Source organism: Mchenga conophoros, linkage group LG19 (genome assembly GCF_057382185.1).
Source record: "Mchenga conophoros isolate Kocher_MC1m ecotype Shallow Benthic linkage group LG19, M_conophoros_male_GT1.1, whole genome shotgun sequence".
Classification (NCBI taxonomy): domain Eukaryota; kingdom Metazoa; phylum Chordata; class Actinopteri; order Cichliformes; family Cichlidae; genus Mchenga; species Mchenga conophoros.
This window is the reverse complement of record NC_140544.1, coordinates 8,023,812-8,036,230: the sequence shown is the minus strand read 5'-3', so window position 1 is coordinate 8,036,230 and position 12,419 is coordinate 8,023,812. Positions and strand designations below refer to the sequence as shown.

The following is a 12,419-nucleotide window of genomic DNA, read 5'->3' as shown; positions in this document are numbered from 1 at the left end:
TAATCTCAGACAAACTGATTTACTCAGGAACAAATAAAATACTAAAAAAAAAAGCCAAACAATAACATTTTAAGTTATCTAAGTGACTCATATATATTTAACCTGAGTAGCGAAAGACGGCGGTGGGTTTGAAAACGATTTGCGGGGAGTCCGGTGTTCTCACGGCGCTAGTGAGCCTAGCCCCCGGCTCGCTAACGAGCTAGTGGGTAACAGATGTCTCCGAAAACGTCGGAGCGCTTTTGAAAATATGTGGTGTCCTGATAAACTGAGCAGATATTTGAGGTTTACACAGCTACATTCTCGCCTGAAAATATGTTAAACGTTTATTTTGTGACCCAGAAAGAATAATAAGAGTAACATTAAAATTAACTAGCTGCCGCCATTGTTGGAAACTGCGCTGGGCCGCGCTATGAATTCTGGGACACAGCTGCTTCTTCTTCTTCTTCTTCTTCTTCTTCGGGGTTTAACGGTAGCTGACATCCTTGTACATGCAATGCTGCCATCTTCTGTTTCAGTCCGTTATTACACTCTTAAATCCTGCCACTTATTCCTGCGTCTTTTGTGATCGTACAAAGTTTCAAACGACGCGTCGACTATTAAATCAGTCGTCGACGATTTTGATAGTCGACGTAATCGTGACTAGTCGACAAATCGTGGCAGCCCTAAACTGAATACATTTTTATAGGCTGTGCAATTGGTTTCTCTTTCCTATCAATTTAAAAGAAGAGTTTGGTATTTTAAGAAGTATACATCTTCTTATTTTAGGGGGTTTGAGATTCATACAGTGGGGGAAATAATTTTTTGATCCCCTGTTGAATTTGTGACATTGTTCACTTGAAAATGAGCAATTTCTCATTTTTATGGTAGTTTCCTTTTAATGGAGAGAGGCAGAATATCAACCAAAAGTCCAGAAAAAACACATTAAATAAAGGTCGTAAAATGATTTGAAACAAGAATTTGATTCCCAAGCAAAACATCACTTAGTACATGGTGGGGTAGCCTTTGTTGGTAAGAACAGCAATCTCATGAGGGATTTTGTCCCAGTCCTTTTCACAGAAACCCTCTAAATCCTTTAGGTTTCATGACTCCACAGATTTTCTATAGGACTGAGGTCTTGAGACATTCTATGACCTTAATGTGGTTCTTCTTTATCCACTCCTTTGTTCACTTAGTGATACTTTTTGGGTCACCGTCATGCTGGAAAACCCATCCGCTACCTATCTTTAGGGTTCTGGCTGAGGGAAGGAGGTTCTCATCCAAGATATTACAGTACATATCTCCATCCACTGATCCCTCAATGCACTGAAGTAATCCTGAATCAACCCCAAAAGCATGTTTGCACCTCCGTGCTTGACTGTGAGGATGGTGTTCTTTGGGTTATACTCGGCATTTCTCTTCCTCCAAACATGGAAGGCTGATTTGTTGCCCAAGGGATCAGTTTTGTTTTCTTCTGTTAGCAGCACTTTCTCCCAAGCCTTGTCTGAATCATTTAGATGTTCTCTGGCAAGCTTAAGATAGGCCTCTGCATGTGCCTTCTTGAGCAGGTGAACCTTGCGGTCAGGCCAAGATTTCAATTATTACAGCACAGCGTGTTACCAATGGTGTTCTCAGTGACTGTGAGAACACCAATGCCTCCTCTCTTGGTGGTGAAGAGGTTGGAATTGAAGGAACTGATGGACAGGTGCTTCATACATATGCCAAGTTCAGATCTGTAATTCAATGATTGATTGATTGAAATCTATGTGCTGCATGGGCACAAAGACAATCTATGAGAGAAAGAATTTTGGCTGCTTGAAGAGGATCAAATACTTATTTCTCTCATTAACCTAAACATGTATGACTTTTATGTAATGTATTTTTTCTGGATTTGTGGTTGATATCCTGCCTCTCTCTGTTAAAATGAAAATACCATCAAAATAGAGCCTGTTCATTTCATTGGTAGTGAGCAAACTTACAAATTCAGCAGAAAATCAAACAATTATTTCCCCTACTCTGTCTTGGTCTTAAACATGAAGCTACTGCCAGCAGCCTTTAACATAAAGACCGAAAGTAGATGAAAGTAACAAAGGTGGAAGAACTGAAACAAGCGTCTAGGTCAAGCTTCACATTTACTATACAGACATGTGATCGTCTCATCTGAGTCTTGGCAACAAAACAAATGTCTTTCTCGAGATTAGTTGAAGATTATTATCAATAAATGGGGGATTTGCTTGTGTTTTCGCTGGTTTTTCTCAGGATCTTGGGTTTCTCCCACTATTAAAAAACATGCTAGTTTAAAATGGCCTATCTTGGCCTAAGACTCTCTCTCTCAAAAGACACCCTTTGTCTCCAGAGTTTCACTTTCTTGCTAAATAAAGGTTCCAAAAGCAACCAAAAGAAAAACACAAACATGCTTTCCCTTTTAAAGTAGTGTGGGGTCTCTCTTGCTGAAACGATATACACAAACAGCCTCATAACCTGATGCAATTCACTTACCTGTAGAAGTTTTTGTTGACCTTCCTCTCATGAGGGAACCCCAGCATGCCACAGACCACGCGGGTGTTTTTGGCTGTCCAGCCTACATCGCAGATCTGTGCCCAGCCATCTTTGTATTTCACCTCTACCACACCTTCCGTGATGGGCAGCTTCTTTTTGGCCACGCCAACCACTGGCCTGAGTCGCACCTCCTCGACTTTGTTCTCATCAACTTGTGCCTTGCAGAACAGGAATAAATAACAAATATATTTATTTATACAGGATCACAAGTTGCTCTTGGAGCTAAATTATATGGATGAAAGCTAAACTATTTATGAAACTTGTCCTGCATGAGAGGACCAGACTACACACTGACTCACGTCTGTACCGGACAGTATTTTTCAGGTCTCGTGCTCTCACTAACAGCTCACGAGTGGTAAACGTGACTCCGATTGCCAGCGATGCACTGACTCACTTCCGCTGCTGTTTATTTGGAAAAGAAAAATCTGGCTCTGGTCGTAGATTAAAGTCTGGATGCCACATTTAAGCAACCCTCACTCACAGCAACAAAGAAAAAGAGGGAAGATGGTCATGTATCTGAAAATCCACTCACTTATTCCTATGAAGCTTTTTGTATTTAATGCAATCTTCCTGTGTCATCTGCTCATTCAGTCTGTGAAGACGAGTCACCAGAATAACCTTGTTCACCTGGGACCATTCAGTTATGCAAACAACATCAAAGACAGAGACCGACTGGAAAAAAATCTCAGCCAGCAACCCACCTATGTGTGTGTCCTGAGAGGCTCTGAGTTGCACATCTTTATTTATTAAATGAGGGCATGGTTTAACTTTGAGCTTGACATTCATGTATTCTGCATAACGTAAGCCGAGGTGTTAGACGCAGAAGTCCTGCCTCAAGTACAGAAACTCATAAATGAACTGGTGACATCCATTTTTTCAAAATGCACATGAGTTTCACTGGCAATTGGTACAAAACACTTTTAAAACTACAAAACTACAGAGACCTAGATGAATGGTCAAATTAAACTACTTTACCTTCAAGCCTACGAAAGCATCATAGCCAGGAATTTACTGGATCAACAACAAAACAAGTGTTTTGCCCGGCTATAACTGACTGTAGCTGCTAAGTTTATTACAATTTTACCTCAGGAGTTTACACTTGGAGAAGCTTTTGCTTTCAGCAGGTTAGACACGTTATAGAAAAAGAGCTAATCAGCACCATGTGCACTAGCCACAGGTGGAGCTGCACAGAGGCGTTAGATTTCTTCCATGTGTGTAGTCCTTATATATCAAGTCTATAAACTGTGAAGAAAAAGGATTGTTTATAAACAAGTGACGGCTTCTTAATCGGCTCTAACTTAATCTCTCTTAAATATGTTTCGGCAACTTACATCAATAACATTCGAGTCCACGAAGCCAGGTATCCTCTCATCTTTGCAGACAACTCCGGCATCTTCATCGTGAGTGCAGTCGCTGTTGCCCCAGCCACGGGACTTGCAGAATTCGATGCTCTTCTCACCTCCGTGACACTGCACGTTGTCCAGCCAGATTTTTCCTACGCAGGCGACAGACTGTTAGGGAAACTCCACCACACTCCCAGGAGGGAGAAAGCAATAAACCCAAACCTGGAAGTAGCACTTGTTTGCAACACTGGTGGCTAGGAAAAAACGTTTGCAGCTGCACTTACGATTTCGGTGGTTATAGTTTTATTAAAATCACTACAAGACTCTACAAGACTTTTTAAGGCTAGACACGGCGGCTTTCTAAGGTCGATCTAAATGCTAACATTGACGTCGTTACTTACACACAAAGGCAATGCTAACATGTTCATGGAATGTTAGCATGGCAACTTAATTAGTTCCAAAAACCTAAGTACAGCTAGAGGTGATGGGAATGTTATTATTTTACAAATATTTATTCATAAACATCTGGAAACATACTGTTTTTTTATTGTGTAGGACCACAAAAAATTGTCCTAATGCACTTCCTAAAAAGTAAAGGCGTTTCACAGTTACTACAATTTAGGTAGTATACTGAGGTGAACAAAAATACAGCCCCAATTCAAAAAAAGTTGGGAAGCCGTGCAAATGGTAATAAAAACGATTCTACTCAATCATTTTCAACACATTACACACTGGGGAGTCTAGACAAACTAAATTTTATGTTGGCACATAATGTTGTTGGAAACAACTACTTTTCTGAACACCCTTATGTGTGTTACATCATGTAAAACACAAATGGATGATCACACTGTATATTTAACTGAATGCTGAAATTAGACACACTCATGGCTGAAGCCACCCTTACCTTGGCCTTTGCCATATTTAGCACTGTGGGTCCATCCTGTGGCTGAGACGAAGCCCAGATGGTGGCAAAGTACGTGGGCGTTAGCTATCGTGAAGTCGTCATCACAGATGGTTCCCCACTCTCCCTTGTAGAACAGCTCTATCCGGCCCTCGTTGTGTTTTCGAGGATATCCAGACAGTCTGACCTTTAGTCTTTCGGGCCGGGGGGATGGGGATGGTGTCGGTGTCGTTGTGGGCTTTGACGTGGCGGTGTTTGACGGTGTAGTTTGAGTTAAACAGTGAGGCAACCACAACCCAAGCAGGAGGCTGAACGCTAACTGCTGCTTGCATCTTGATTTATCCATTATTTCAGCTGCATATAAAGGAAGGTGCAAGAAAGTTATTATATACTTCACATTTAAGAAAACACAGAGAGAAAACACAACACAGATATCAGAGTTGTACTGATTTCTACAACTCGTTTTTCACTGGGAAAAAAGTCTGTTTGTGCTGTAATTACCAAATATTCCTTTACGTCAATTCAGACAGAGATTTAACTCTTTGAAGTATTTTTTTGAAAAAGTCGACCCCTCTTTCTTAGTTAGATCAGCTCCCACTCTAATATGGTTTCATTGACTGGTATAAAAAGGTGACCCCAGAATTTTAACCCTGATTCCTTGAAGAGTCTCTGGGTGCCCCAATGCAGTGTAATGAAAAAGTACTAACCCTCTCCAGGATTTCTTAGTTCTTTTTCCATATTTCTCACATTTTCACCCCTTTTTAAATCATGATTTAACTGAGAGTAACCACTATCCTCACACTGGTCTCTTTACCAGACCTGATGAATCCAAAACTCCCTGAAAAGAACTTGTCTGACAAAGTGATGTAGCTTAAAAGATCTCAAAAAAAGCAAAACATTATGCCACGAACTGAAGAAACAGCTGAGAAACCGAGTCATTGACATCTGTTAATCAGTGGAAAGGGTTACAAAACAATTTCAAATCCTTTGAGAAACCACAGTGAGAGTCCTTATTTACAAATTGAGAAAACTTGGAAAAGTGGTGAACCTCCCCAGGAGTGGCTGGCCTTACAACTTTACTCCAAAAGCACATCAACGACTCTTTCAGGAGAAGTTCACAAAAGAACCCAGAACGACATCTAAAGAACTGCAGGCCTTTACTCCGTTAAGATCAGTGCTCATGGTTCAACAATATGAAAGAAACTGGGCGAAAATGGCGTCCAATACAAAAACCACTGCTGACCAAAAAGAACACAAAGGCTCGTCTCACATTTCCCCAAAAAACATCTTGATGATCTCAAAGACTTTTGGGGAGGTATTCTGTGGACTGATGAAAAAGAAGTTGATCATTTTGGAAGGTTTGAGTCCTGCTACATCTGACATAAAACGAACGCAGTATTTCATAAAAACAGCCAAACATGGTGGTGGTAGTGTGATGGTCTGGGGCTGCTTTGCTGCTCTGTTGCTTCAGGACGTGGACTTGCTGTAATTGATGGGACAATGAATTCTACTGTCAAACAGAAAATAATGAAGGAGAATTTTTGGCAATGACTTCCTGCCCTGAAGCTCAAGCACACTTGATACCAGCAAGTCCACCTCTGATTGGCTCAAAAAACAAAACAAAATGAAGGTTTTGGAAAAGTCCAGATTAAACCAGATTGAGATTCTAGCTTGTGTGACCTTACACGGGCCGTTCATGCTCGAAAACCAAATATTCCCCCATAGCAACTTAAAAGATCGTGACTAGATATAAGAAATGCATGATTGCACTTCTTGCTGGAAAAAGTGACACAACGAGCTATTATGGTTAATGGTCATTTACCCCTTTTGCATAGGGCCACAAAGTAACTCTTCAAGAGAGGCCGTGAGAGACATAAATGCTGTCTTCGTCACGTTCCAAGTAAACATGCTGAAAGATTGTTTGCTATAACTTTTAAATAACTTTAAAATAAATGAAATCCTGATTTTCACAACTATATTCTGTATTTACTCAGGTTATTTCTGTCTAACATTAAATTTGTTTGATGAGCTGAAACGCGCAAGTTTGACAAACATGCAAAAAAATTAGGAAATCAGAAGGGGCGCAAATACAGTAACTGCAACAGTATTTTCAGCACATCGCGCACAACACACAAACTGCTCGCCCTCAGTGTATTTTCTAAATAGCTGCAACTGCTGCTGAAAAAAGCGCCTCAAATATGCTCAACACATGGAAGGATTGATGTTGAGGGTGTAGAGTTGCTCCAGCAGTCTGATTCAAACCAGCTGGTTAATACTTGATTCTGATGTGTGTGGGGGTGGGAGGAGATCTTTTAAAAAGCACAGGCTTTAATGACCCCATGATCTGGCTGAATTTAAAGGCCACATGAATGTTTATATCTATTAAATTAATTAAAGTGTCCTTGTAGCTTTCTGTTCAACCTTTTTCAATTTGTGCGTGCTAATGTTTCACAATGCCGAACAGACAGTACTCTGGGTTAATAATTCATAAATTATTAATAAATGTTTTTTTCTATGAAATACCAAAAGTCTGATTTTTCTCAGAAAACCTCATTCTGCTCTTTTCGGCATAGGCCTGCTATTGATAACCTGACAGCCACGCTCCTTTTGAGCTTTCAGCGAGTGGACGTCTGTCCCTCCAGAGACACAAATGCAGCAGTGTGGTGTGTTTGTACAGAAACCACAAACTTAAGTTAACCTTTCCAAAACATGATCTAAGGCTGAGTACATCGTCTGAGTCCAATTTCACGCCGAATGGAAGGACACACACATTCACAGTTGGTCAGAAGAGGCTTTTAACGGCATAGCCAGCACGTCTGAAGCTGCTTATTTGTGTGTTCTGTGTCTTGAATCGTTCTCAAAAATATTTTTTAAGAAGAAAATCAAATGAAAACACTGTTTCCTTACATTCGGGTAGTTAGCAGAGCATATAGCTGCAAATGTTTCCCTTACAGAATAATAAACTGACGTTTACACACTTCCTTGCAGACATTTGTTGTTTTAGAATTTGTCTTCTTATTCTGTCAGACACACAACTTGAAAGTTGTTTCGCTTCTTGACTATGGTCTGTGAGACCCAGTGAGGCTTGTAAGGATGTGTGTGCTGAGCAGATGGAAGCTGGAAACTAAGAAGGACTGAACGAGTTTGATTCATGAGTTTGGCTACAATGAATGAGTTTGATGAGACACATCAAAGCCAGAAGAGTTACTGACTCTTTGCATATTTTCATTAAATATTTTTAGTGGGTGACAAACTTGGACTACATAATTGTCTCCTTTACTGCAGAATGATGCTGTTATAATATGTGCATATAGGTTGAGCATGGCCTTCCTTGGAATGGATGCTATTTAGGTGGAAGTATTTGTTTATATTATATGTCCTTTAGCATTAATGATGTCTTCACAGATGCACAAGTTATTCACGCCTTGTGAGGTAATGAACTGTTAAAGGTTCATGGATGCTGGCTTTTGAAATATGAGGTGCTAACAAGCCAGATGCTCTTCAGCACCAGAGGATGTGGTATCAACTATTTACAGATTTTCATTTTCTTATCATAGAGCAGACATGAGAGCTGAGAATCTTTTGCCCATGTCAGTTGTATACAGGAAGCCCTAAATTCTCTGTAATTTCAAGCTAAGAAATATTTTTGAACCATTTTCCCATCCTGACTATGACTTTGGAGAACTCAGGATCTCTGGAATGCTTCCCCCCCTCTCCCCAACCATTTTACTGGCCTGATTCTAATCAACTTCATTGTTAGCGTGTTAGTTTCTTTAGTTAGCATCACACAGTTTCACATAGTTTCAACATAGGACACATTTTTGAACTACTTTTTGCATTTTGCATTAAATGATTTGCTTCATTGTATTTTGTTCCCTGTTTTTTTTGGGGTTTCTTTTGCAGATTATTATAGAGTAAAGGTTGTAAACAAGGTAAGTTTTGCTCAAATATGTGGCAGACCAACACTAACATTTTAACTCTGTTGTAAACATCCATCAGAGTTTACAGACAGCTTCCTGTTTTTAGACATACACATAATTTTTGTGTGTAAAGACCTATTATTATCACCATTTCAAATGTGCTAACTTTTGTCAGTAGTTTAAACCATTTACAACCCGCTGTGTGTCTTTGCCTTTACTATTGCAAAAATCACCATGTTTTCAGATGTCAGGCAGTACTTTGGTCAGTATAGAGTTATCATAATTGACAGACATGACACCCAACAAAAATAATGACCTCCAGGTTACGTGACATAGAATCATCCCCATATGGAAGCAAGGATACAGAACCATGCAAAGGTATTAGGCCACCCTTAATTTCTTTATGTCTTTGAAGGAAAATGAGAACTAGGTGCTGGGACTTATTAAAAGCTGTGTAAAGATAAATACAAACATAATATATAAGGCAAACAAAGACTTTGTACAATTATAACAAGCCTGAAAAGCAATATTTGTCTGTCTACAACTTAGCCTGAACTCTCTTAGACAGGCTTTCCTTAAGTAGTCTCCAGGAATAGTTCTCCGGGCTTCTCAAAGGCCATTCAAAGCACTTTGGATGTTGGCTGCCTTTTGTTGTGTTCCCTGTCAAAGATGATCCCACACTGCTTCAGTAACGCTGAGGTCTGCACTCGGGGGAAGCCAATCTTTTTCTATTCAGGTATGTTTTAGTGGGTTGACAGTGTCTTTGGGATCATTGTCATGGAGATAAATTAAGCAGTTGCCAATCAGATGCTTTCCAGATTTTACCACATGGAAGATCAGATCTGATGATGTTTTTCTGTTTATAATTCCATCAGTTTCGATGAGACCTCCAACTCCACTGGCTGAATTCCAGCCCCAAACCATGACAGAGCCTCCACTGTGTTTTACAGATGGCTGTAAAACACTGTTGTACTTCTTTCCTGATCACCTCTGTACATGTTGACAGTGGTTTGAACCAAACATTTCCAACTTGGATTCCTGACTTCATATTACTGATTTGTCTCTGATTTTCAGTGTAGTTTTCGTATAATTTGGTATACCTTAACCTTTTCTGTTATTGATTAAGGATGCAAAACGTAGCTACTGGTCATCTACTCTAGATAGCTTTATTTTAGGCCACTTTTGCGTTTGTCCTCCACTTTCCTCAATTTTTTAAAGAACACACTGCACACCATGCCACGTTTTCAGCCAACAGCTATTTGGGAAGTACCCAGACTGTGCAAAGATACTATTTTATGCCAGCCAAACTGTGTTATCTTTGAGAAATAAACAAATTATGTGTTTTTGCAACAGCAAGAAAATATCTAAAGATACCATTTAAAACCAGTTATTTGGTAAACTGTCTGTCATGTATAGACACAAAATAGATTCATCCATTGAGCTGGGTGGAAGACCTCCAGAAAGCCTGAAGAACTAGTGGAGTACAAACAATAACTAGTTATTTTCTGGTTTCTGTAGCCTTTGTTAAAAAAGAACCTCGATACAAAGTCTGAATCTGATGTTTCTGATCCAATCACCCATTTTCTCATCCTAATGTTTCTATTTCTATCATCAAAGCAGCCACTCTCCATACCAATGTGCTCATGGATCATGTCTTGTGAAAGGCTCAAATCAACCGGGCAGCAGTTCACCAAATCAGCACAGCTCTGACTCACCCACATACACAACACTCTTGGCCATTATAAAGTCTTACCCTGCACAACATCATGCCCACATTCCCACCAAAAGCCACACATATCTCATTCTTAATCTCTAAATACTTGCAGAAATCTGTACTGTGCTGTACTTTCACAGACTGAAAATAAACTAGCATTTTGAGCTCTATGGGCTAAAAAAAAGATTTCCCTGCCTTTTTGCAACATGCTATTGACTTTTGGGGTACTTTGTGAAACTTTATACTAAGAATAGTCCAGATGAGCCACAAGGAGTTGGATGGATGGAGGACAAAACTGACCCATAAGCCCGTTTCAATAAAGCAGCACAACATGGAAATCTGTGGTGGCTAAACATTTCCTGGACATTTTGACACAGTGCAGTTTAAGTATGTTGGCATTCTGGTTCATCTAAGTGCTAAGCAAGGAGTTGGACTATTTAATCTGGATGATTAACTGGCTGTTAAAAGCATCTGAGCACAAATCAATTTATCAATATCTTAATATAAAAAGGATTTACAGTATTATTATTATTATTTTTAAATCTCAGTAAATGGTTCTTCAAATCCAGATCCACATCAGCACCTCACACCACGCAGGAAGTTTCTTGTGAATGGACAGACGGATTTTTCCGAAGTCACTGTTTGTCTTTCCTGTCGCAACATTCCTCACATGTTTGATTCTGCATCCCAAAAAACTGCTCAGAGAAACAGCCTGTTTTACCACTCTGCGTACTGGGAGACCATACCTACGGCGCAGACGGTAAGGCAGCTTCACGGCTTTCAAATAATACAGTATAGTTTTTGTTTTAAATCCAGACTATGACTTGTGTAAAAAATTGCATCAAATAATCTGACTAATCATGAAGTAGTCTTACCTTATAATGCCACGGCGGAAAGGTTACAGCGGGTCTATTGGAGAGAGGGAGATGTGTCCTGAAGTTTATTAACTGAACCCAAAGTCAGAGGAAGCATAAAATCCCAGTTCTTGTGCTAAATCGCCCCCTCCATCAGACACAGGTTTCATTTGTAGGGCAGTGGTCCACCTTCTTCAAACGTTGTTGTCCGTAAATTGGCAGCTGCCCTCACCCGAGGAGGAGGAGGAGGAGGAGGGTACGGGACTGAAGGGGGCTGGATTTTTTTTTTCCCCTGGAAAGACACAGACTCTTTCATGGATGGTTCTGTAACAGACTGTCTTGCCTTTCGTAACTTCAAAAAAAAAGAAAAGAAAAAAAATCACTTCGCCAATTTCACTCAGAGCCTACGTGTCTGTTAAAGCGCACAACGTGTCAGCTGCAGATTTACAACCGGGGTTAAAAATGTGCGACCACATCGACAGTTCCAGCTGTAATGCCTCTGCTAATGGTTTTTGCAATCCACTTGATGTTACCAGTAGTGCTGGCCAAGTAGTACTTGGTACATTAAATCCTCCTCCGATTATATCTTGAAAAGAAACTGACCAAACTGCATAGACTGTCTGTGCCAAATGGAATAAAGATACACTTTAAGATTTTATATCAACCAAGATGAGACAGACATTTCTGTCAAGTTAAAGGAGGCGGGTGCGTTTTGGTAGGTTTAAACCAGCCAAGACAAAAATAAATAAATAAACAAAATAAATTATGTATTAAATATTTTCAGTGGTAAATCACTAAAATACTGGAATTTGTTCTGTTGGAAATTTTGGTATCGATCCCCAGTATTGCTGATACCAACACTGATAGTTTTAACCTTTAAAAACAGCGTATGCAGTAGAGATTAGTAAGTCATGATTTATATGATGAATCAGCATAAATTCACACATTTTGGACACATTTTAATGACCACAAATTTATCACTGTGATTCTTTTTATTTTTACACAGCTTTCAGCTTTTCATGTATTTTGAACCTGGCATCTTTGGAGACCTGGAAAGTTGGTTAAATGTGCTATAAGATATACATAAAATAGCCGTGACAGTCAAGACAACAAATGTTCAGACATTTTTCAAAGTGCTTGTTTGAGGTGCAT

The 12,419-nt window shown here is 39.7% G+C and overlaps 1 protein-coding gene across 4 annotated transcripts in view; it reads right to left on the bottom strand.

Moving 5' to 3' along the window:
- loxl3b (lysyl oxidase-like 3b) overlaps window positions 1–11,758 on the bottom strand; it is a 32,457-nt gene extending 20,699 nt beyond the window's left edge. Inside the window, exons 1-4 of one of the 4 annotated variants that reach the window (XM_085257777.1) lie at window positions 11,289–11,758; window positions 4,783–5,133; window positions 3,867–4,030; window positions 2,476–2,693 (exon numbers count right to left, since the gene is read on the bottom strand). In XM_085257777.1, coding sequence (XP_085113903.1) covers window positions 2,476–2,693; window positions 3,867–4,030; window positions 4,783–5,125 — 725 coding nt within the window. In that variant the 5' untranslated portion in view covers window positions 5,126–5,133; window positions 11,289–11,758. The remainder of the gene's footprint in view (window positions 1–2,475; window positions 2,694–3,866; window positions 4,031–4,782; window positions 5,134–11,288) is intronic. The other 3 variants (XM_085257776.1, XM_085257778.1, XM_085257779.1) reach the window with 3 other exon arrangements.
- Window positions 11,759–12,419: the final 661 nt, after the last annotated feature.